Consider the following 26244-nt stretch of genomic DNA (forward strand, 5'->3'; position numbering starts at 1 on the left):
ACCATACCTGTTCATTTTTTTTTTAAAGATTAAAAAAAAGAAACTGCTAATGACATAATTGCCACTGGATTTTAAGCAACCAACAATTAATCTAATGGCATTATTAGATCAATCTGTGAAAAAAATTAGAGGTTAAATAGGGTTCTATCATTGGAATTTTTTTAATCTCGAAAGGGACTGTGATTACAGTAAATAATAACACATTTAATTTCAAAATCTAATAATATAAATATCACAACATATACAATAACAAATGGACTATTTCTGCAATAAAAATTGTTCAATGAATTCTTTCTGATCATCTTCAGTCTTTTTTAAGGCATCATGCTGTATTCGTAATCTACAATTAAATTAAACAAATCAAATTAATATGTGTCAAGGGGAGATAATAAATTATTAAAATCGGATACAAATTTTAATAAAAAATTGTATAAATTTTTCATAAGGTTAATATTTTTTTAGATAGAATAAGCCTATTGAAAGGTATGCAACTGTCATGGTTTTATGTGTACAGAGACATAGACAATGATTTTTTTTTTTACTAGGAGTGATTTATAGTTTGAAATATTGTATAGACACCTTTCTTTAGTTGAACATGTTGAACAGTTTCCACTCTCAATTTTATGTTGATGGATGTTTTTGAATATTTTTATCTTTAAGGTGCCTTCTCACTTTTTATTTATCTACAAGCACTAAATTAATGAACAGATAATATATACACAGATTCAAATTATGCTGGTAGACAATGTACTGTAGGATATCCTTAATAAACTGTTAACACTTAGATATGTCTCACCATTTTGTTATTTTGATAGTAAAATGCAAATGTTGAAATTAAAATATCAATATTTTAACATGTAAGTTATGCAAAATCAGGGGTTCAAATTAGCGGTGGTCCGAGGTCCTTGACCTTCCATTTACGGGTTCAGACCTTCCCACCGGTAGTTAGTTTTACCCGACGGACTTTCATATTTTTGCAGTTTAAAAAAATTACAAAAGCATTTTGAACAAAACATATAATAAAATGCTTCGCTGGGGCGCAGCTTGATACGACCTCAGAGGTCGAACCCTGAACAGTTGGGGCAAGTATGGACACAACATTCAAGCTTGATACAGCTCTGAATTTGGATTGTTATTAAATATTTGACACAGCATAGGTTTCTGACACAGAAAGAATGTGGTCTAAGAACTTGAATTTTTTTAATTTACCTATTATGGTCCAATGTCCAAAATCAAAATACATGGTTAGATTCAGCATATCAAAGAACCCCATATATTCAATTTTTGTTAAAATCAAACAAAGTTTAATTTTGGACCCCAACTTGGACAAACTTGAAAACTGGGCCCATAATCAAAAATCTAAACACATGTTTAGATTTAGCATATCAAAGAACCCCAAGAATTCAATCTTTGCTAAAATCAAACTAAGTTTAATTTTGGACCCTTTGGACCTTAATGTAGACCAATTTAAAAAACAGGACTTAAAATTAAAAATCTAAATACACGGTTAGATTTGGAATATCAAAGAACCCCAATAATTCAATTTTTGATGAAATCAAACAAAGTTTAATTTTGGACCCTTTTGACCTCAATATGAACCAATTTGATAGCGGGGCCCACAAATAAAAAATCAAAATTCATGGTTAGATTCAGCATATCAAAGAACCCCATATATTCAATTTTTGTTGAAATCAAAAAAAGTTTAATTTTGGACCCCAATTTGGACCAACTTGAAAACTGGGCCAAAAATCAAAAATCTAAATACATGTTTAGATTCAGCATATCAAAGAACCTCATATATTCAATTTTTGCTAAAATCAAACAAAGTTTAATTTTGAACCCTTTGGACCTTAATGTAGACCAATTTGAAAACTGGACCCAAAATTAAAAATCAAAATACACTGTTAGATTCGGCATAACAAATAAATAAATGTGATCAAAGATTTTACAAATCTAATGCACCGTACTGTGGAATTAAAGATTACTTCTTGAAATTTTTCAATATTTGAAATTTGAAAAAAAAATAATATTTGAAGAATAATTCTTTTTAATTTCTGAAATCTGAAATGAGAAAATATTGACCCCCCACAATTTATTTTTATCCCCCCCCCCACCTTTTTTCCCCCAAAAAATTCTTTCCCTCAAGATATGGTCATAATCTCAATTCAAATTTCCAATGGAGTTGGCAACCATAATTACCCATTTAAATTTACCATAGTGCTAACTTAATCCATTTTATAATAGAATTAAAAATATAGTGTCAAATCTTTCATATGGATTTTTTTGTAAAAAAAAAGATGCAACATTTGCAGATATTTTTACTGGTCTTCCTTTATAAATATGCATTTCTTTAAACATAATTTAAAAGCAGTGTAAGGGAAGTAACTAAAACGTTGTATTTGGATTACCTCCCTTACACTGTTTTAAATTATCTTTATTGTTCATTAACCATTACTTTATACATAATTTAAAAGCAGTGTAAGGGAGATAATTTCAATGATGTATTTGATTTATCTCCCTTACACTGCTTTAAATTATGTTTTGTACTAAAGTATTTGTCCATTAACCAGGACAACCTTGTTTTTCCCCCTTTTTTGCCCCTAATTCCTAAACGGTTTGAGCCATAACCCCCCAAAGCAAATCCTTACCATCCCTTTGTGGTATGGAAACTTGTAGTATAATTTCAGAGAGATCCATACACCGTTGCACAGTTATTGTCTGGAAACTAGAAAATGTTTATTTTTGGCCCCTTTTTGGCCCCTAATTCCTTAACTGTTGGTACCATAACCCCCAAAATCAATCCCAACCTTCCTTTTGTGGTATTTAACTTTATGGTCAAATTTCAAAAAGATCCATTCACTTAAACTAAAGTTAGAGTGCGAAAACCAATGTGTATTCGGACGACGACGCCGGACGACGACGATGACGCCGGACGACGACAACGACGACGACGCCAACGTCATACCAATATACGACCACAACATTTTTTGGCGGTCGTATAAAAATCTAGTATAAAAATAATCTTAAAATATGCAACTTTACTGAAAGGAAACTTATGTATTTGCTTAAATTCTTCACAATTGATTTGATGTTTAGTCACTTGACGGGTCGTCATACACGATACCGGGAAACACGAGAATATAATATTAAAACATAACTAGTAAACAGTATAGTCTGTTTGGTTTGTGGGTGACTTCTTCCAAAAGAAAACCTGATGAAACAGGGGATACAACGGGGGTGATTGAAGAAACGGTTTAACACAGCCCGAAAGACAGGATCTGACTCGACCAAAAATATGACAGGGAAAAACCAGAACGTAAATTTTACCCACAACATGCAGTGAAAGGGAAAGTGCCCTGGTTCATTGGACCAAAAAATTTAACACTTTAACCCAATAAAAAAATCATGATGAAAAATTACCACCAAGCATCTATATATCTTGCCAAAAAATAGTTAAAAGAAACTGACCCCAAGTTTGAAAACGAAGTTGAGCTGTTATCTGACACAAAGTTAGACCAGAGTTCTTAAGCAGCAATTGAAACCAAAACAACTAAAAAGGTACAAATTGTTATTTAACACAGTGTATAGTGTTGGGGAAAAGGAGAAGCCTTTTCTGATTGAATTTATTTGAGAAATTCAGAAAAAAATGCGGTTAATGTTATAAGATATGATGAGTGCTTCGGAATGGTAAGCATTTTCTGTTTTTATAATAGAATTTTTAATGAAATTGGACCTTCTAAGAATAAAGGAGGACCTTTAAGTATTTTTGGTCAAAGGTCCTGGACCTTCCATTGCTTAAAGTAAATTTGAACCCCTGAAAATATTCAAAGTAAATGAACCATGACTGAAGGTACAGGGCCAAACAATCTCCATGGAATTTTTTATCAAAACAAGAGAGATATTTTTATAAGCAATAAATGTACTGAATAAATGTAGATATTGCAATTCCCAAACCCCGGTGAAATATTTCCACTTTATAAATATACTCAACTCCTTGGTTGAACAAACAAAACAAAACCAGGAAATTGTCAGAGAGCCTCAGAGTACGAAAGTGTTTTTTAGAGATCTTTGCCTGTTAAAGTCTGTATTTGTTGACATTAACTCCAAATGTAGCAGTATTACCATTTAGCAAAGTATTCCAGTAAAACCGATGCTAGATCCTTTCTCAAGTATAGTGAGGTGCAAGCAAAAGACCAGGCTTCCTTGTAACTTGAGATAAATAACAACAGTTCCTTTGCTTTTGTTATTTGTCAAGTGAGTGTAAGATTTTCGTGTCATGAACTAACACACATTATGCCATTGAAAGCTTTATTCATCAAAATGGAAAGCAAAACATCCTTCATTTATTTTTTTGTTTGATTGAGATCAAATAAAAACAACAAAAGAACAATTTTTGTCTGTTCGATTTGCAAATAATTACCTCTCTAATTGCATTTTCTTTTCTGTAATTAAAGCTTGCAACTGTTGTTGTTGTGCTTCTCTTTGTTTTGCTATAGACTTTAATAAATTTCTAGATCCTATTGCCTGAAATGTAAAAATAATAAAATAGATAATTATAGAATGAAAGAACCTTAGTGAGCGTCCTCACATACCCCACGTCCCCACATTGTCATTGGAGAAATAAAATAAGTGTAAGAAAAAAAAAATTGTATCAGAAAAAAACATTGAATCATAATTTCCTGTCAATATGCACATCTACATAGTATGTCCTTATTATCTACACAGTTTCATGAAATTCTGTTGTGTGGTTTGAGAGGAGTTGCGATGACAAAAGGTTGCAGTAGTATTTTGGGCAAATAAGTTCAAAGTAGCGTAACTCCTGGAAAAAAAATTGAATCGTAATTTCCTGTCGATATGCACATCTACATAGTATGTCCTTATTATCTGAAAAGGTTTCATGAAATTCTGTTGTGTGGTTTGAGAGGAGTTGCGATGACAAAAGGTTGCAGTAGTATATTGGGCAAATAAGTTCAAAGGGGCGTAACTCCTGAGAAAAAAAATTGAATCGTAATTTCCTGTCGATATGCACAACTACATAGTATGTCCTTATTATCTGAAAAGGTTTCATGAAATTCTGTTGTGTGGTTTGAGAGGAGTTGCGATGACAAAATGTTGCAGGAGAATATTGGGCAAATAAGTTCAAAGGGGCGTAACTCCTGGAAAAAAAATTGAATCATAATTTCCTGTCGATATGCACATCTCCATAGTATGTCCTTATTATCTGAAAAGGTTTCATGAAATTCTGTTGTGTGGTTTGAGAGGAGTTGCCATGACAAACTGTTGCAGTAGTACATTAAAGTAAATAAGTTCAAAGGGGCGTAACTCCTAGAAAAAGAATTGAATCGTAATTTCTTGTCGATATGCACAACTACATAGTATGTCCTTATTATCTAAAAAGGTTTCGTGAAATTCTGTTGTGTGGTTTGAGAGGAGTTGCGATGACAAGAAACAGGACTGACAGACGGACGGATGGACGGGTCCAAAACATTATACCCTCCGCAACTCGTTGCGTGGGGTATAAATATACATAGTGCCCACAAAATTTGGTGGGATAGAATATTTAAAATATTGGATAAATATAGAAAAATACTCTGTATGTTTCTTAACCCCTGCACAAAAAGTAATAAAATGCTCCGCTGGGCGCAGCTTGATATGACTGCAGAGGTCGAACCCTGAACAGTTGGGGCAAGTATGGACACAACATTCAAGCTTGATACAGCTCTGAATTTGGATTGTGAATAAATATTTGACACAGCATAGGTTTCTGACACAGAATGAATGTGATCTAAGAACTTAAAAAATTTTAATTCACCTATTCAAACCATATCATTATTATTTGCTTTTATATATATATAAATCAGAAATAACCAATTTAAAATGGAAAATTTTAAAGAAAAAAAAAAGGAAAAAAAAATCCCCCCCAAATTTTTTGAACCCCCTTATGATTCATCACCCCCAAACTCAATCCCAGCCTTCCCTTTGTGGTATGGTACCTTGCAGTACAATCTCAGAGTGATCCATACACTTGAACACAAGTTATTGTCTGGAAACTAGAAAAATGCTTATTTTTGGCCCCTTTTTGTCCCCTTTTTCCTAAACGTTTAGGGCAATTACCACCAAACTCAAACCCAGCTTTCCCTTTGTGATATGGAACCTTGTAGTTAAATTTCATAAAGATCCATACACTTACACACAAGTAATTGTCCTGAAACTAGAAAAATGCTTGTTTTTTGCCCCTTTTTGGCCCCTAAATCCTAAAATTTTGAGGCAAATACCCCCAAAATCAATCCAATAAAATTGAGAATGGAAATGGGGAATGTGTCAAAGAGACAACAACCCGACCACAGAACAGACAACAGCAGAAGGCCACCAACAGGTCTTCAATGCAGCGAGAAATACCCGCACCCGGAGGCGTCCTTCAGCTGGCCCCTAAACAAATATATATACTAGTTCAGTGATAATGAACGCCATACTAAACTCCAAATTGTACACAAGAAACTAAAATTAAAAATAATACAAGACTAACAAAGGCTAGAGGCTCCTGACTTGGGACAGGCGCAAAAATGCGGCGGGGTTAAACATGTTTATGAGATCTCAACCCTCCCCCTATACCTCTAGCCAATGTAGAAAAGTAAACGCATAACAATACGCACATTAAAATTCAGTTCAAGAGAAGCCTTCCCTTTGTGGTATGGTACCTTGCAGTACAATTTCAGAGAGATCCATACACTTGAACACAAGTTATTGTCTGGAAACTAGAAAAATGCTTATTTTTGGCCCCTTTTTGTCCCCTTATTCCTAAACATTTTGGGGAATTACCCCCAAACTCAATTCCAGCTTTCCCTTTGTGATATGGAACCTTGCAGTACAATTTCAGAAAGATCCATACACTAACACACAAGTTATTGTCATGAAACTAGAAAAATGCATGTTTTTTTGCCCCTTTTTTGGCCCCTAATTCCTAAAATTTTGAGACAATTACCCCCAAAATCAGTCCCAGCATTCCCTTTGTGATATGGAACCTTGTGGTACAATGTCAGAGAGATCCATACACTAACACACAAGTTATGTCTGGAAGTTACAAAAATGCTCATTTTGGCCCCTAATTCCTTAACTGTTGGTTCCATAACCCCCAAAATCAATCCCAACCTTCCTTTTGTGGTATTGAACCTTATGGTAAAATTTCATAGAGATCCATTCACTTAAACTAAAGTTAGAGTGCGAAAACAAATGTGTCTTCGGACGACGACGTCGACGACAACGAAGACGACGCCAACGTCATACCAATATACGACCTCGGACGTATAAAAATGAATCAGAAGTGGCAATTGTTAGAAGCAGTTTTTAATTAAAAAAATCAATTGTAATTTTATATTTTATTATATCATTATGAATTGATCGATCTTACAAGTGTTAATTTTTTGAATTTGTGTCTAATACTGTAGTATGGAATTTCACATGTTTCATCATGAAAAAAAAGAAAAGAAAAAAGAATTATAGAAACTGGTATAAGTTAACGTTGATTGCTGTTCCTTGGCACAACTTCAGGGCAAAGTGTCATACAAGTGAGAGGTTTAGCTAGCTTTAAAACCAGGTTCAATCCACCATTTTCTACATAAGAAAATGCCTGTACCAAGCCAGGAATATGACAGTTGTTATCCATTCGTTTGATGTGTTTGAACTTTTGATTTTGCCATTTGATTTTTGAATTTTCCTCGGATTTCAGTATTTTTGTGATTCTACTTTTTAATAAGTCTACATGTATGTACTGTATGTTGACATCCTTGATTCAACAGTTTATGCATTATTCTAAGTCTTTTTTTTATGAATTTATTTTTAACCTATTTATAAGCCTAAAAATCTGTCCCCAGTGAATTCATTTATTTTCATGGGTACCAATTTTCGTGTATTTTCTTGATGATTAACACTACGTTGAACATTTGAATTTGTGGTTTGCCTCTACCCATGAAATCTACAAAAGTTGGCACCCAACGAAAAATAATTCAGTATCATAAAATTTCTTAAAATTCAAATGGCCATTCGTCATTTTTACTGGACTTGGCCTCGGCCCTTTTGGTTAACGGAGAAGACAGCAACCTAGGAGTCTGATTTTATTCTTTTCCCATGACACAACTAGTACTTGCTGATATCATATTACTCTGTAAACAATTTTAAAAAATTGAACCTGATCTACACATTACAAATATGACTAAGAGCTAGAAAATCCCACACTGAATTTTTTGTTTGAAATATTATTAAACTGAAAATCAATTCAATGTATTTTTTTTCAACACATTTTAACAGTTCGTCTTTGTTGCTATCATTTATCATGTTTATATACATGTTCTGTCCAAAATGCTTAACCCTGCTACATTCTCATTGGCAATCATATTATCACATCTCCTTATTTTATATCAAATATGATAAAATGTTTTTTTTTAAATGAAAAGTAAAATATAACAAATCAGTTTAGGAAATCCACCATCTTCTTTAATCATGTTAATGCTTACAAAAAATTAAGTTATAATCATTCCAAGTTGTGTTTATAACCTACCTTCATTTTTTCTTTTTCTACTTCTTTTGAAACATTATCAACAACTTCTATAAAAGTTCCTACAATCTTCTGAAAATCTCCAATTTCTGCAAAGAAAAATAAAAGAAAATTAATTTTTGAAAAATGTAATACTAGTATATAGATGAAGACAGATTTAAAATGTAATTACTTAGTAAATTGAAATTCATATATGGTGTTGTTCATATAGACAAACACTGATAAATTCTTAGTTGGCTCTATTTGTGAGGACAAAATACACAGATATACAGAAATAATTAAATTTTGGTAACTTATGCAGTTCATTTTAATTTCATTGTACCGCATAAAGTCCAAAATAACTGCTAGCCTAGGAATTTTTGACAATTTATTGGGTAACATAATGTCTATCAAAATTCTTCCCTTAACAGTTAACACTGAAGGCTTCAATGCTTCGCTGGCATTTCAGGTGCACTTGTCTCATATTATGAATGGAAGCAAGACAACTTGCCCCACTGTTGAAAAAGGGTTAATTCCCGCTGAATTTAGGCCTGCCAACTAGCCCCACTAACTAAAAAAGTCTTTTCCAGCCAAATTTAGGCTTGCAAACTCACCCGCTTATGAAAAAGAGTGGAATATGAGGCCTTTATTAGTCCCCTACCGACGAAGTCGAAGGGGACTTTAGATTTGCACTCTGTCCGTCTGTTAATCCGTCAGTCCGGCAACTCAGTTTTCCACACTTTTTTTCTTCATTCTTGGAGACATTGATTTGATATTTGGTATATAGTTTTATCATGACAAGTTATAAATCAAGTTTGAATTTTGTTCCGGTCTGATGATTTAGTCCAGAGTTATGGTCCATTAAAAACTCCATAACTAATGTTAGAGTACTATGTTAAACCATATATCTGAACAAAGGGAGATAACTCATTTTTTAAAAGACATTCTTTGGTAAATTGATTGAGGAATTTTGTGGCAGGTTTATATGTTATTTCATATTAACTTATTTTCTGAATGCTACATGTAAATAAATATATTTTTTTTTATTAAGTGAAATCCTTTAATTAGATAATAATCTATTTTTATTAAGGTATATATTTCATTACATTACATTGTGAAGATAAAAGTTGTTGACATTTTATAGATAAGTTACAATTAACAAATCTATATTAGCTAGTTTGTGACAAATAAAGAAAAAATATTTGGAACTATTAATTGTATTTGATTGTAATTTGAAAATAGATATACATTGTATTACATCATATCTAATTTTAGAGAGCTATTAATCATATCTAATGTTAGAGGTTTTCCACACTTTTTTTCATCATGCTTGAAGATATTGATTGACAATTGGTATATAGTTTTATCATGACAAGTTACAGATCAAGTTCAAATTTTTGTTTCCGTCTGATAATTTTGTGCAGAGTTATGGTCCTTGGACTTGAAAAATTCACTCATATATTCAGTTTTCCACACTGTTTTTAGTCATGCTTGAAGATATTGACTTAATATTTTCTTTTTGTTTACACCATGACAAGTTATAGAACAAGTTAGCATTTAGTTCCAGTATAATGAATTTTTACCCGGTAGGGGACTATGTATTGCCATGCAATATACTCTCAGAATGCTTGTTTATATGGGGACGAAGTCCCCAATTACAGTAGAAAAAAATCCAAAAAAAATAAATTCAATCTTCTACATAGATATAGGAAGATGTGGTATGAGTGCCAATGAGACAACTCTCCATCCAAGTCAAAATTTATAAAAGTAAACCATTATAGTTCAAGGTACGGCCTTCAACACCAAGCATTGGCTCACACCGAACAGCAAGCTATAAAGGGCCCCAAAAAATTACTAGTGTAAAACCATTCAAACGGGAAAACCAACGGTCTAATCTATATAAAAACTAAAAACACGTATGAACTACATAAACAGACGATAACTACTGTACATCAGATTCCTGACTTAGGGCAGGTGCAAACATTTGCAGTGGGATTAATGGTTTTAATGGTACCAAACCTTCTCCCTTTTCCGAAACAATAGTATAACATCACAACATAGAGAGCACTATAAAATATCAATTGGAAGGCTTAACTCAATCAAAAAATGCAAATTAACACACAATGAACGAATAAATTTGATCTGTGATACCTGAATGCAAATACTTAGTTAATAAAAATTATAAGGGATAAATAATTAAGGTCAAAAGTAAATAAACAGGTTTAAAAAAAGTTAAAGTATGATACCACTGTGAAATGTTAAACAATATTTAGAAAATCATCACTTTTGAAAAAACCTGCTTCATATTATACACAGGCAAATGACAGGTAAATGAAAATAATTTTGTTGTTAAGTATACTTCTTCTTCTACTAATGAACTCAAAATCATCAACTTTTTTTACTTTCCCGCATCTGCACAGAAATCTTTTCCGGTATTGTTTCTCTTGGGATGTGAATAAAATATTATGGGGACATGCCTTATAACATTAAGCAAATCAATAAAACTAAAATTCAATATAAAAATCAACATACTAATGAAATCATAGCGTTTCTTTGTTTACATTGAAAATGACATCACAACTAAAATCCCTAACAACAGAACCAACATCTGAAACGTTTCCGTATTTCCATTTCTTTTTTAACAGATTCTGAGGTTAAAATATGCTTGAACTAAAAAATAATATATACAGACTTCGTCCCCTTTTACAGGTAACGCCTGCCTCATATTACTGATTAAACTACTTTTCATACTAGGAGTGAGTTGGTAGTCTTGCAGTAAATATTCTATATTTAGAAAATTGGGCTGGGGCGATTTGGCAATGGGGTGAGTTGTCATGCATTCTTATGAATTTAAATGATACAAAAAAAATTAACTGGTTACATCAGCACTGATAAATTATTTCTCAATTAGTATCTGTTCATCATACTTTCAACAAATTCTCGACATTCTTCTTTTAGTTCTTGTGTTTGCTGTGCTACTTCAGGTTCAAGGACTCTAATTTTGTTAATTTCATCAAAATGTAAACCAGCTCTAGAAAGAGCTTCGTCTGCCATCTTCAAACAGAATGGAATGTCAAGGAAGTTGTCCAATCAATAATGTTCTTGAAAGGAAGTCAGTATTTATTCATAAACAAAGCGCAAATAAAACCAAGATTTAAAAACCAGCAGTTACTTGTTTACATTTACTGTTTCGTATAATACAAATTTTTTTTTAAAAGTAACACTAATTCTAAATTTTAATAAAAATAATAAAAGATTTTTTTTCAAATTCAAAACTATAAATGATAACGCATACTCGGAATAAGAAGTTTTCACTTGCATACGAAAGCAACATTTATTTAACTTTGCATATCACTCCCAAGACATTACGTCAACTTTGTATTAAATATATTCTATATTTAGAAATTGGTATAAATACACTGTTTAAAATGTCAGTAAGACAAACATGTTCTTTCATTCAAGAAGGAAACATGTGGAATTATCATATTTCATAAGTAGGAAAGAAAATATTGCAACAATCGGACTAAAATTTTCCCACAGAACCAAGTGAAGATTTTATAACAAATTGTATTTAATGTCCCTCACCATGTCTGGAGAGACAAAAACTGTGATAAAAGGAACATCTTCCAAGTATGTAAAGCTGAATGTTGGTGGATCCCTTCACTATACCACCATTGGGACATTAACCAAACAAGACACAATGCTGCGGGCAATGTTTAGTGGCAGAATGGAGGTTCTTACTGATTCTGAAGGTAAAAATCACATCAAATTCACTGGTGCTCACAGACTACTGTACAATGAACTTTAACTACAGCATACAGTGTAATTTCTCCAGATTGGTTAACCGTATATATACATGTTGTGGGCATCTTGCCAAATTGGGAAATGATTCCCCAAATGAGTAACAAGTCTGTTTTGGAAATACATGTAGTACTCGTTTACTTTGAAGTACCACTTCTTCTTTTGGTTACAGAACAGCATTCATTGCAGACAACATTTGTGTGCATCTCACATAAATAGCCCAACAGAATTGTTAAACCTTCTTGCTGACGCTAATTTAATGAGGTTACATTTCGTATTCCAGGGAATGCAGCAGTTGGACGTCTATGACGTCACACGTCCAACTTTGACTTCATATTCTAATGACGTTACTTTGGAGACCCATTGAAGAAAAAGATTACACGATATATATACATGTAATCTTTAGTGTTTTATTTGAAAGAGATGCAGAAATGAACAAGTGCTTGCATAAATCAAATATACAGTGATATATAAATACATGTGTCCAACTGGCAGTAAGAGGTTTGGTTCAAAGTTCTGCTGGGCTACTTATGTCAGGTGCACACAGATGTACATGTAGTCCCCTAGTCTATGTACAATTTTAGTTTACATCTAAAATTCTGTTAAATTAATTGTACAATTAAAATCTATAACCATTGACATTGTACATGTGGTACCTGTAGTAACTGGTTTGCCTAATTCCAAGGTTAGCCCTACACTCCTCTTTGGTGGCTGCAGCAACTGTGCTGGCTGGTAGGAGATTCCAGCCTCGTACTGTCCTTAAGAAGAAGGAGTTTCTGTATGCCTCTGTATTTGATCTTTCTTGGATGAGACAGCATTCAGTGGCCTCTTCTTTGCTGTCATTATCCCTCAGGTATATAGGTTACATGTAGCAGGGGTTCAAATTAGTGGTGGTCCGAGGTCCGTGACCTTCCATTTACGGGTTTGGACCTTCCCACAGGTAGTTAGTTACACCAACAGACTTTCGTATTTTTGCAGGTTAAAAAAGTTACAAAAGCATTTTGAACAAAAAATATAAAAATCTGACTAGGTGCTACTCTTATTTACTGTGCATTTACAATGGTAGAAATTTATTTGCCATCTACTTTCCCATTCCTCAAGCACACTAAGAACTTTATCAGTCAGGGGACTTACTTAAATGAGTGATTTTCTAAATCACTGATTCAAGTAACATTATGTCCATAAAGGTTGGAAGTAAGAGTTGTCTTTCTTTAATAATCACCTATTTAAATCATTTTAAGTAGTACAAATTAATCACTAGACTAAGTGATTTAATTTTATTGTAGCTTTAAACATAGAATACTTATGGTCAAGGGACTAATTATGTTGCTAAAATTATCAGAACCAACATCTGTGTTGATAGGATGACCGGGTCAGGTCAGGTGCTGACCTTGTACTAAATGACATAAAAATCACTTGTTTAAGTATCATACCTCAATTTCCTTCCAAAAAATTTGAAATTCCGCAAAAAGTCCTGAGTCTGAGATTTTTCGGTAATCTCTGGCATATCGTTTATGTAGGCTATGAACAAGAGGGAGCCTAGCACCAATCCCTGAGGTACACTCCTGTCAAGACTTGAGCTGGTGTTGATTTTGCTCCTTCTAACACTACTTGCTGATTTCTGTTGACCAGGAATGATTTTATCCATCTTTCACTCACATGTACAATGATCATGATGACGTAGGGCACACAATTTTATATTTTTTTTTTTTTTGTTACTTCACTCAACCAATTTTGAGGAAATAACTACCCACCAATTGAAATTTTAAATATGCTCCTGGTGATTAAATATATATTTGAAAAACTAATAAACCTTACACATTGTACATGTACATGTAGCCATAGCAGTTTTGATTAGCATTTATATACAGCAAATTTTGTATCTATTTTAAGGATGGATATTAATAGATAGGAGTGGAAGCCACTTTGGAGAAATCCTGAATTTCCTCAGAGATGGCTCTGTACCATTACCAGAAACCAGAAAAGAATTGTTAGAACTTTTACAAGAGGCTAAATACTTCTTAGTTCAAGATTTAGTAAGGATTATTGAAGCAGCTGTAAAACAGATGGAGGCTGCTGTTGATCCTATCTGCAAAGTACCTTTAATCACATCAGGCAGAGAAGAACAACATTTAGTCGCAAACACGCAGAAGGTATACAGTTATACTTTATGAAATCATAGAATAAAATAAAATGAACTATATATCTAAAGTCAACAGAAAATTTCAATGCAGCATATCATATAAAAATAAGAAGAGGTGGTATGATTACCAAGGAGACAACTGTGCAGGATTTTCTCGCTGTGTTGAAGACCCATTGGTGGCCTTCGGCTGTTTTCTGCTCTTTGGTTGGGTTGTTGTCTCTTTGACATATTCCCCATTTCCATTCTCAATTTTAACTCTTCACCAGAGACAAAATGACGTAGACATGGTAGAAGATGCATATAATAATTTGAATACATCAAAATATTCTCATTTTGTATTCTGAGGATGTGATGGCTGTCATTTTTGGACTTTTTGAAGAAAGATTTTAATATACATGTATAAATAAAGAGATGTGGTATGATTGCCAATGAGACAACTATCCACCAGAGTGCAAATGACATGTATGTTAGCAAATATAGTCACTGTATGGCCTTCAAGAATGAGAAAAACCCATACCATATAATTGGATATAAAAGGCCCTGACATGAAAAATTATAAACGATTCAAACGAGAAAACTAACGGTCTAATTTATAAAAATGCAAGTAACAAACAAAATGTTACTGAATTATTTATTTAGAAAATGTATATGGATGGATGTCACACTAGAAAGAGTGTAAGACAAGGAAATCTCCAACACACAGGTACAGCCTGACAGGGGTTAGGTTTCTGGTCTATGATTTCCAAATCTTGCACTTTTCCCAGTGTTTGATTCTTTTTTCTCACCCATTGTCATTCTACTGTATTCTAAAAACATTCAAATATAATATGTTTAATGTCTTTATTAACTTGCTGTATATTTTTCAGCCTGTGGTTAAATTAATTTGCAACAGACACAACAATAAATACTCTTACACAAGGTAAGTACATGTAGTAGTGTGTATATAGTTATGTACTAAAAAAAGGAAAAGTTGTTTTATTTACGAAAAACAAATTTAATTTTCTAAAAGAAAAAGAAGAAAAAATTGGAAGAATCGTATATGATTTCTGCACACACCAAACGTTATACATGTACATCATGTACATACTGCAAGGAAGAAGCAATATGTCTGTAGCCAGCTAACAATACAGTTCAACTTAACGAAGGTCAGGAGAGTTTAGTGTTTTTTGTTTGATACCTATCTTTGATTTAAAATCCAACTACCCTATGAGATACATTATTTGTATCGAAAGTTTTGTAAATCAATTTCCTGTGGACTTTTATACTAGGACAGCATTAGGTCATTGTTGATGGCAAAATATATAGTAAAAATTAAATCAAATCAAAATTGTGAGTGCTTCAAATCAGAGGATATTTCTCTGAGGGATTTTGATTTATTAACACAAAGGTCAGTAATAAATGTCAATAATTTAAAAGATCCATTGAATTCTTACTAAGGATTCATTTGTTTTTGAAGAAAAAAATATGTTTTCGTAGATAGTTGATTTCGTGGATTTGCCAGTCTGCATACAAGCCTGTATAAAATGTATACTTCCATGAACATTTAAATTTGTGAGTCATCTATAAACATGAAATTCTAAAGAAAAATGGTACCTTATGGCACTGATAATAATAAATCCATAGTTTTTGAAGAAAAAAATGCACCTTTTATTTGAAATTATTTCTTATAAATATTTTTTTTGTGATTTTACAGCAATTCAGATGATAATTTACTGAAGAATTTAGAATTATTTGACAAGTTATCGTTGAGATTCAACAGAAGAGTTTTATTTATCAAAGATGTAATAGGTAGTAATGAGATATGTTGCTGGTTTTTCTTCGGACATGGTACAAAAATAGCAGAGGTGTGTTGTACATCTATAGTATATGGATCTGATAAGAAAAATACTAAGGTATGTTATTTTTACAATTAAGAAGGAAATGGTCAATGGTGCAACAGCCAGAAATAATCCGACAAACATGACAAAGGCACATTGAAACTAAAGTAACGCAAGAAAATTAAAATAATCATACTGATAATATGGCACCAATATTATGACTTTAGACAGTCAAGGGTATAACTCTATAGGGTTATTAAAGAAAAATAACATACATTTGTTATGGTGGACTAAAAAAATTAATCAATTTATTGTAAGAAATTATGATCAGAGCATGTAATGAGGTTCTGCGCAAGCTTCCAAGTAATTTCCAAGTGTCTCATATAATAAGTTACATGCCTGTAATAACTAAGCCTTGTACAGCTAAGTTTATCCTTTGCCTTGTCTCATTGATTTACCATGGTTGATAAAAAATGTATTAATTTAATTGGAAAATTAGTTATCAAGGCTATGTATAAAGTTACTGCGCAAAGTTTCAAGAATTCCCAAGTGCCCACTAAAAATTAAAATATTTATGATTTATCTAACAAATAACAAACATACGTTACTACAGATTAAGAAAATTTAAGGAATGAAGTGTAGACAACTCATGAAAGTATCTGTAATAACACATGTCTGATATTTTCTTTAATAACCCTATAGAGTTATACCCTTGACTGTTAGAGGTCTATGGGAGTTGTTACCATAAAAAACAAAAGCACAAAGCACAAACAATTTTAAAAAGTACAAAACTATTGAAGTAAAAGACAGAATAGGATAATTCAGCATTTTGACCTTACAGGTCTTTGTCAAAGGTTGTTGAATAGAAAATAAAACATCCACATCACATGATCACAGAGCAATGACTGCATAAGAGGTGTATACATGTATCCAGGTTAACTACTGTGAATTCAGAAATGTTTGCCATGTTTTCATTAATGCAAAAAATGCAACATTATCAGGTTTGCAATTATAAAAAATTGCATTTATAATTTCAGTTGTGATTTTCATTCATCAAAATTTTTGCAATCATATTTGTTAGATTTCACATTTTTGTCAGAAGGCAAGGATTCACAATACATGTTATAGGCCCTGTTATACATTAGAAGTTGGTTAGTATAATAAAAGGAAAATTAGAATGAATTAACCACATAGAACCCTTACACACTTACTTATTAAATGCACAAGAACAACACTTGTAATGCTGTTCTCTAAGTCACAATGAGGCTTTGTTCTACTACAAAAAGTCTATGTATCTTCATTATTTTCTAATGCTGTTACATTTTTCAAATTTATATTTTTCTTACTAAAGGTTGAATTCCCTGAAGCCAGGATTTATGAAGAGACATTAAATGTTTTACTGTATGAAAATAGAGATAAAGGTCCTGATCAGGAATTGATGCAGGCTACTAGGGGATATACTGTTGGTGTTAATGGGTACCAGAGTGACGAAGAGGTAGATGACAAAGAAAGACGTGGACGGCGAAAATAAAGATTTCATATTGTAAAATTGAATATTGCTTAATTGATTTGTTTAGGCTGCATCTGTGATGTAAATGTTCTATGTCCGTATCATGTCTAGTCATTTTGGATATGTTTTTATCATATTGATAAAGGATATTCTGTTCTGTCACACAAAGAAACATTCATATTTTCTTATCCTTTTCATGTGGTCTTTTTGTTGATAGTTGTCTCATTGGCAATATACCACATCTCTTTATTTTCATATGTGTACCTTGTATTTGATTATTTTCATGTTTCTTTTTTACAAAACAAACTAGTGAATGTTTTGGTTTATTTCAATCGTGTTAACATTCATATTTTCATTTATACTACGGTAATAATAATTTTTTTTTTTAATATTTATACTTCAGATTTTGAGAAGTTTAGATTTACCCTTTTTTTTAAATATCTATAAACAAAAGGGTTTCTTTTGTTTAAAGTAATGATATGAATTTCTTTTTTCTTTTCTTTTTATGTTTATTTATAATTTAAATTAACAGCATTATAGTAAAAAAGACATACCACAATCAATGTTAAAAAGGGGGAATAACTGTGTTTGGAATTGGGACTACTAGAGTTATCTTCCATTTACTGTAGTAGTTTGTGAGGATAAAAACCAAACATAAATTATTATTGTTTTGTTACATTTATTTATACAGATCTTAAGAACTTGATTGTGCAGATGTAATATTTATTTGTTTGTAAATATTATGAATCAAATGAGTTTACACATACATTTCAAGAAAGACTTCATCAAAATGAACACTGCAAAAAATAAAATGACTTACAATATATTTTATAGATCAGTTTTATTTACAATAAAGTTACTTTGGTCAATCAGTGTATTGGTCTGTGGTCAATCAGTGTATTGGTCTGTGGTCAATCAGTGTATTGGTCTGTGGTCAATCAGTGTATTGGTCTGTTGTTGCAATGACAAAATATTGTTTACTGTTTCTCTATATTTAAAGCTTTCAGTTATTAAATAAAATTGTTATACATGCTTTTGAATTTCTTGAATTGTCCATCATTTCTTGTAAAAATTTAATAGAATTCAGAGTTGCATTCAGCAGTGGGCATTAGAAAAGTTACCCCAAAATTTTAGAATTAATAACCTTTATTTTGAAACTAGAGCGTAATGAGCAGGTTAAATTTTCCTGTGCAAATATTTCTACCTTTGTGTGTCTAAAATGTTTAATAACTGCTCCCTATTGTTAATCATTGTAAAAAAGCTGCTATGGATATATTGTTAACGGGGTACATGTTCATCTGTCCATTTATTGTCTCGCTTGCAACATAAATCGCCGATTACAAGACATAGGGATTACAATCTGGCTGCAGTGACTATTTGTATAAAGTTTAAAATATTTCAAAGGGTGGAAGATCTGGATGCTTCATACCTTGTACATCAAACTGTATACAGATGCGTTATGAAACGATGTTTCTACTGTCATATGTCTATTGTCCTTGACCTCATTTTCATGGTTAAACAACTGCTCGTTGATACATCAGCTGAGATAAGAGATTACAAAGGAATGCATAAAAACACACATTAGACCCATGGAAGGCTCTTTGAAATATCAATTGTTATTGGATGATTTTGTGCAGTGAAAATGTAATAGAAAGTCTAAAAATAGACTAAAATATATAGATGGTTACCCCAGTTTCAAAGTGCCTTCCGTGGATATCTTGTAATTTAAAATGATGGAATGTCAAAATCTGATTTGATCTAAAAATTTGTATTCTTGTTTCCTGTCTCCTGGGAGAAAAATAACAGTAGGTAGGTCAAAATGTCAAAATTTATAAAGTGCTTTAATAAAAGTTCAGAAATTGTGTTAAGATGGGTTATGCTAATTCAAGAAATATATATTCAAATTTTTTTTCGTGTCTGGTAAAAAAAAATACCATTTTTAGCTCATCTGCAATCACTTGTCATCTGTCATCGTAAACTTTTAAATCTCCATTAAAATGCTGGGCCTAATGTAACCAAACTTTACATGAATGTTTCCTAAGAGAAACTAGTTGAAAATTGTATCTTTGATTCTTCAACAAACATGGCAACTGTTGTTAAAAAAAGAACAGGTTATGTTCTTCTCATATATTTTATGATGGTATAATACTAAACCCCTAACAGGATGGAATGTGCCTGATATTCATATGATAAAGACATAATCTTTCAATCGGTTTAATTGAGGTCTGGAGCTGGCATGTCAGTAACTGCTAGTAGTCTGTTGTTATTTATGTATTATTGTCATTTTGTTTATTTTCTTTTGTTTCCTATTCTGACATCGGACTCAGAATTCTCATAAACTGAGTTTTACTGTGCGTACTGTTGTACGTTTGTTTTTTCTACATTGGCTAGAGGTATAGGGGGAGGGTTGAGATCTCAAAAAACATGTTTAACCCCGCCGCATTTTTGCGCCTGTCCCAAGTCAGGAGCCTCTGGCCTTTGTTAGTCTTGTATCATTTTTAATTTTAGTTTCTTGTGTATAATTTGGAGTTTAGTATGACATCCTTTATCACTGAACTAGTATACATATTTGTTTAGGGGCCAGCTGAAGGACGCCTCCGGGTGCAGGAGTTTCTCGCTGCATTGAAGACCCATTGGTGGCCTTTGGCTGTTGTCTGCTCTATGGTCGGGTTGTTGTCTTTTTGACACATTCCCCATTTCCATTCTCAATTTTATTGTAGAGCAAAATTGACTGAATAAAAATGATCAGCAGGTTAAGGTATATCTCACATGAATTTTCTAGAAAAATCAGGAAATAGAAAATAAAAGGATATGAAATTTACTGTGCGTATTCCATTTTGGAAATATTTTCTTAAATGTTTTTTTTTTTTTTTGGCAAATTTCAAAGTTTTTTTTGTAATTATCTTAAAAACTATAACAGCTACATCATAGAGAGAAATATTAAACCACAAAAATTACCAGAATAATAAGATCTACAAATAAGTAAACTTGACAAGAATTGGCTCCTTATAGACTTTGTTGCCATTGAATTATGATTTTTTACCCTTTTTTTGCAGAAACCAAGATAGATTCTTTTATAGTAAAAACGTTCAAAAAAGTAAGACATGCAAATAAGTCAACATGACAGGAATCGTCCATTGAACACTTCTAAGATATTTTGCCCTAGAAAGATGATTGTTACCAATTTTTGCACAACAATAATAGAGAAAGAAACTGTCAATAGTATAAAATGTTCAGCAAAATAAGATCTACAAATAGGTAACTTTGCAGAAATCGTCAATTGACCCCTTATAGGAGCTGTTGCTCTTGATAGCCGTTTTTCCCCTTTTTTGCATTTTTTAAGAAACTAGATAGATAAGAGATAGAGATATTTTTTAAGCAAAACTGTTCAGCAGTTCAAATATTAAGATCTACAAATAAGTTAACATGCTGAAATCGTTAATTGAACCCTTTTAGGAGTTATTGCATTTGAAAGATGACTTTACACATTTTTGCAGAAACCATAAGAAATAGAGAAAAATAGTAAATAACAATATTAGATCAACAAATTGCAATAAAAGTAAAAAAAATATCATAATGGCATACTTTACCAGTTGAGCAATTCAGGCTCTTAGTAGTCTCTTGTTCTTTTATTTTAAAAAAAGTGACTACCCTTATATACCAACAGACATTTGAAGATTACTTCACCTTATAATGAAGAGAGAAGTAGTATCCTAAAATAATTGACACAATTTTAAATTCACCAACTTGTCTTTTTTTTTGGGGGGGGGGGGGGGGGGGGGGGTTAATTATAAGTAAATTATCATATTGATTTAGTTACTTTCTTGCTGGACTTATTCCCCTTTCATCCATTATATACTAGGTGCATTCAAAATGCAATTCATCTGTGGTGTTTTAACTAATACTTTTCATCGTTTGAAAAATAGATGTTTTGGTTATAACAGATGTAAATGGTGTCTTCCTTCATCTCTTCATTGCAATCCGATTAGTAAGAGTGTGCATGTTAAAAATACCATCAGCGTGTTAGTCTAGTAAAATACATGCAGGATTTAACCCTGGTGCATTTTAAAACATGTTCTTATTCTGAATATGTATGAACTACTTTCTGCTGGATACTCAACAACCATTCACCAATCCATCCAATCACCTTTTAGTAAGGTGTTGAAAAACACAACCGTATTATGCAACGGAAGATGCTTTAAATTGCACATCCGTAGTCGGATATTTTTTTTTAATTCCTACCGACATACGGGCCTACCCTGTTTTCTACACATACCACATCTTATATCTACCTTGCTTTCTGCCTGAACCTTGAAGGTCACATGTGTATTGTAGACTATGATTCCTAACAAGAGTAGATGTATACATAGCCATGTCATATGATAACTCATTTCAAGTACTACTTGTGTAACATATGGAATAAATTAAGGCTCACTTTACTTGAAACACTTCAACAAGTGTTTGAAATCTGATGCAGTTCATATTGAATACAAGCCTGTGCTTCAAGTGTTTGAAGAAATGGGAGCGACAGTTGGCATTTGACACTCATAAACACGTTTATTCCCCTACAATTACATTGACAGAAGTGTAAAATTGATTACAATCTAAGTTTAAATAAGCTGTGGAAAGTTTGTCTCCTTAGCAATGATACCACATCTCTATCTAGTACTCAAACCTAGTTATTGACTTTTATTACAACACATGATTGAGTTTGTTCAATGAAGCTTAGTTTTATTCATTGGACAATTAGATCAGCATCACCTTTGTTAAGGGCATACGATACAGTTACAGGGGAGGTGAAGACGTTGCTAACGTAAATTGTTATTTTCGCGACGTCAAACGTTGACTTATCGGGAAAATATGCAGTTTTCGGCTGATTTTTATCATTCAAACTGATTTAACTTGAAAACGAGTTCATGGACCCCTCTTTTTTAAAATGACATTTGGTTTGATTACGTAAGAAGGTTATGTGTACCAATTTTCATGAAAACGTTAATAGTGCAATTTTTTTTAATTTGATTAATATACAGCAAAAAATGACGGTTTTTTTCTACATTCATGAACATTTGAGAATTTGAGTTATTTGTAAAAATAAAATGTACAAATTTATACAATATTTATATAACACATTAATTACAAATTATTTAACAAAAAACAGCTCGTGTTTATCTTTTAAAACAAAAAAGTTATGTATTTCTATCGAAAGGAAAAATAAGTCCATAAATCCGTATTTTGAGAAAATATCTGAAATTTGAACCTCAATTTACTCAAAAAGTAGCACATGAAGGGATATTTTTTATTACATATTTGATTTAATCAGGTAAAAAATAGCCTACATGCAAATTTTTATCAAAATTTCAATATGGGATCAAAACTGTATCGTATGCCCTTAACCATACCTAATAAAAGAGAACAATCATTATTACCAACAAGTCATGCCATAGGACGAGCAACAAAGGGATGAGTGAAAACCCTATTTGGTCAGTTTGTTTCTGTATTTACACTAGTTAAGAAAGACTCTATGGGTCATCAAACAAAAAAGCAAACTTGATATTTAAGCACAAAGGACACGCTCGAATAGTTCAGCGGTACTGATTATCCTGCAATTTTCTATGACGGAGTACTTGTCCTAAAATAGTTTTCACTTTATCTGTTCTTATATACTAGCACTATATATCCACTTATATTTGAAAAAAAAACGTAAAAGAAAAATGTGAAAGATTTAACCTGTTGAGAAATCCTGTTCAATTGAATCGTGTTAAGCTTATGACTCACAGTACAGGTGTACTCGCTCTTGCGCTAATTCTGATTTTCTAGTCAGTACCTATACAGCGGAAATGCTTCATCGAATGTCAACTCGTCTGTGCATTATAATAAAATTCCCGAGTGATCAGATGTTTTACCTTCTTTACAAACAGTTAATGTACCAGACCATATACAGTCAACCATATAGCATTGTGTATTGTTAGTTTCAACTGACAACACAGTTCTTGGCTTTACAAGAACATGTATCGACCTTCACGGTGCAATGACGATGCACAATATATTCGCGTAATCCATCATGTAACGATTTATATACTTTTACAAATTTTTTGAATAAAATTTGTATAATGAAAACACGAACTAGTGACATATAAACGTGGGATTGTATTTGCATATTCTTGGTTTTCAGTGGGCTTCTATTGCATGGTGTTAACCATTTTTTTCTCACAACTAGCTGATAGTAGTTCAGTCTAAATTTATCAAGAGCAACAATTGTTAAACTAAAGTAAAGCCGAGTAATTCTTGCAAATTAAATTTGCATAAATAATTATAGATTAACTGTTTACAAAACTTTGATTTTTTGGAAATACTAAGGATATTCTACCCAAGAAATAGATTACCTAGGATGTATTTGGCAAAACCTTTCGGAATTTTTGGTCTTCAATGCTCTTTAACTTTGTACTTTATATTGCCTTTAAACTTTTTTGATTCGAGCGTCACTGGTGAGTTTTTTGTAGACAAAACTCGCGTCTGGAGTACACATTTTTAATCCTAGTATCTATGATGAGTTTATTGCCTTGCTGACGGTTCGGCTTGAATAAGTTTTGTTTCAACATCCGAAAAACGATCAATTATCTCCGCTTAAAATTAATAAAGAATTGATGGTGGACTTATAAGAATATTGATTATAACTCGAAATGCTTCGATGTCATTATATCTTTAAAATATGTACATATACTTGCACCTATAGGATATGCGTAATAAAAGAAATACAGAACAGCCCGGTCTTTTGTCTAAAATATTGAGATAATTAGACATATCATGAAGATTATTGTGATCAAGGAATGTTTTAATATTGACGCAGTAGTTTTCAAAAGATGATTTTTTTGTCTTGCAAGCGAATAATGTGCGCATGGCAGGGTTCATCTGCCAGACCTTGACCTCATTTTCATGGTTAATGGCTCAGCTGAACGTTTAGTTACGTGGCTAGGTCAGTTTCTCAGACACTTTAAAAAATATATCATTTATATTTTGTGCATGGAACGATTGTAAGGTGTAGATGTCCATCTGTCAGGGTTCAGCTTACCTTGGTCTCGTTTAAATGGACCATTGGACCACGTTAAATGTGTGTGGTAACATTTAAAAGGTTCTTTTTTTCAAATACTATAAGCAATATACCAACTATATTTGGTGTATGGAATGATTGTATAATGTATACATGTTCGTCTGGCAGGTTCATCTGGCCTTGACCTCATTTTCATGGTTCGTTGATCTACGGAAAGTTTTCGTTGTTAGATCCGTTTCTCAGATGTTATTAGCAATAGGTCATCTAGTGATTGCTTGTTAGGTGAACACGTCTGTATGTCAGTGTTCGACTGACCTCTACCTCATTTCGATCCATGGTTCATCAGTCAACGTCGAGTTCTCGTTGTAACATCCGTTTCTCGTACACTGTAATTAATTAAGCGATAGGTCAATTTTTATGATAATAATACTTGGTGTGTGAAATGATTGTAATGTGCACATGTCTGTCAGGGTTCATCTGACCGTAACTTAATTTTCACGGATCATGTACAATGTTAAATGTTTGTGATACATGGAATCGAACCTTTATCTTTACGACTTCCAATACAGTAGAAGTCGATCTTGATCATTAAAGAAGGCGAGACGTGATTTCAACGTGCTCACTTGTTGAGTGTACCTAGAAATTCTTATTGTTTTGTGTGGTCTTTTTGAAAGGCGATTACCCTTTTTAACATAAGCTTTTCAAAGTATTGAATGGCTAGTTCTCTCATGGTTGGATATATGTATATAAGTCTCTGTTAAAACGATTTTTCTTCAGTAGACATATACTATGCGGTATGGGTCTTGATCGTTGTTGAAGGCCATACGGTGACCTATACCTGTTAACTACTATGTCATTTTGTCTGGTAGAGAGTTGTCTCATTGGCAATCTTACCACATCTTCTAATTTTTATAAAAAGTACAATATACCACGTGAGTACTAACCACTGAATAAGCAGCACATGATAAAACCACATGCTATAAATGTCATTATGATCAAGGAGGTTGTATCCTTCTCACACAACCTCATTGTTAATTATAATGTTATACGGTTTGGTATTTATACGTTTGTTTAGTTCAAAATTATCTTGATATCATTTTGAAGACATTAATTCACGACTTCTATGTTGATAATAAATCTAAAATACGCATGTATTTTACATGCTACCACACTGGAAGAAGCAACTCCTTCAGTATAGAGACACATTTGATTTTTTTTTCGAAATTCAAACTCCTTTCCATATATAACTTCTTTCTCGAGACTTGTCACCAAAACTTATACTATACTCTTAAATAGCCTAGCTTGAAAGATTGTTTGCAAATATACTATAGATATGTGTTACTAATATAGTACTTTACGTAATAGTATATTATACTTTTGACTGAAAAGGGTCAA

General features: G+C 32.4%; 2 protein-coding genes across 2 annotated transcripts; one reads left to right on the plus strand and one right to left on the minus strand.

Moving 5' to 3' along the window:
- Window positions 1-203: 203 nt before the first annotated feature.
- LOC127711634 (intraflagellar transport protein 20 homolog B-like) lies at window positions 204-11616 on the minus strand. Its single transcript, XM_052217741.1, has 4 exons — window positions 11458-11616; window positions 8555-8640; window positions 4421-4524; window positions 204-340 (listed from the first exon to the last, which is right to left on the minus strand). Exons 1-4 carry the CDS (start codon window positions 11582-11584, stop codon window positions 259-261), a joined length of 399 nt encoding a protein of 132 aa, XP_052073701.1. The 5' UTR covers window positions 11585-11616; the 3' UTR covers window positions 204-258.
- A 268-nt stretch (window positions 11617-11884) lies between these two features.
- On the plus strand, window positions 11885-18834 carry LOC127711632 (BTB/POZ domain-containing adapter for CUL3-mediated RhoA degradation protein 3-like). The gene is made up of 5 exons (XM_052217738.1): window positions 11885-12282; window positions 14225-14484; window positions 15341-15393; window positions 16168-16366; window positions 17643-18834. Exons 1-5 carry the CDS (start codon window positions 12105-12107, stop codon window positions 17820-17822), a joined length of 870 nt encoding a protein of 289 aa, XP_052073698.1. The 5' UTR covers window positions 11885-12104; the 3' UTR covers window positions 17823-18834.
- The last annotated feature ends 7410 nt before the right edge of the window (window positions 18835-26244 follow it).

Source organism: Mytilus californianus, unplaced genomic scaffold (genome assembly GCF_021869535.1).
Source record: "Mytilus californianus isolate M0D057914Y unplaced genomic scaffold, xbMytCali1.0.p SCAF_8, whole genome shotgun sequence".
NCBI classification, from domain to species: domain Eukaryota; kingdom Metazoa; phylum Mollusca; class Bivalvia; order Mytilida; family Mytilidae; genus Mytilus; species Mytilus californianus.

Coding starts and splice junctions, on each gene's coding strand:
- LOC127711634 (XM_052217741.1), bottom strand. CDS start 11,584: ATGGCAGACGAAGCTCTTTCTAGAGCTGGTTTACATTTTGATGAAATT. Junction 8,641..11,457: donor ATGTCGAGAATTTGTTGAAA/GTATGATGAACA, acceptor TTTTCTTTGCAG/AAATTGGAGATTTTCAGAAG. Junction 4,525..8,554: donor TAGAAAAAGAAAAAATGAAG/GTAGGTTATAAA, acceptor TTTACATTTCAG/GCAATAGGATCTAGAAATTT.
- LOC127711632 (XM_052217738.1), top strand. CDS start 12,105: ATGTCCCTCACCATGTCTGGAGAGACAAAAACTGTGATAAAAGGAACA. Junction 15,394..16,167: donor AATAAATACTCTTACACAAG/GTAAGTACATGT, acceptor GTGATTTTACAG/CAATTCAGATGATAATTTAC. Junction 16,367..17,642: donor CTGATAAGAAAAATACTAAG/GTATGTTATTTT, acceptor TTCTTACTAAAG/GTTGAATTCCCTGAAGCCAG.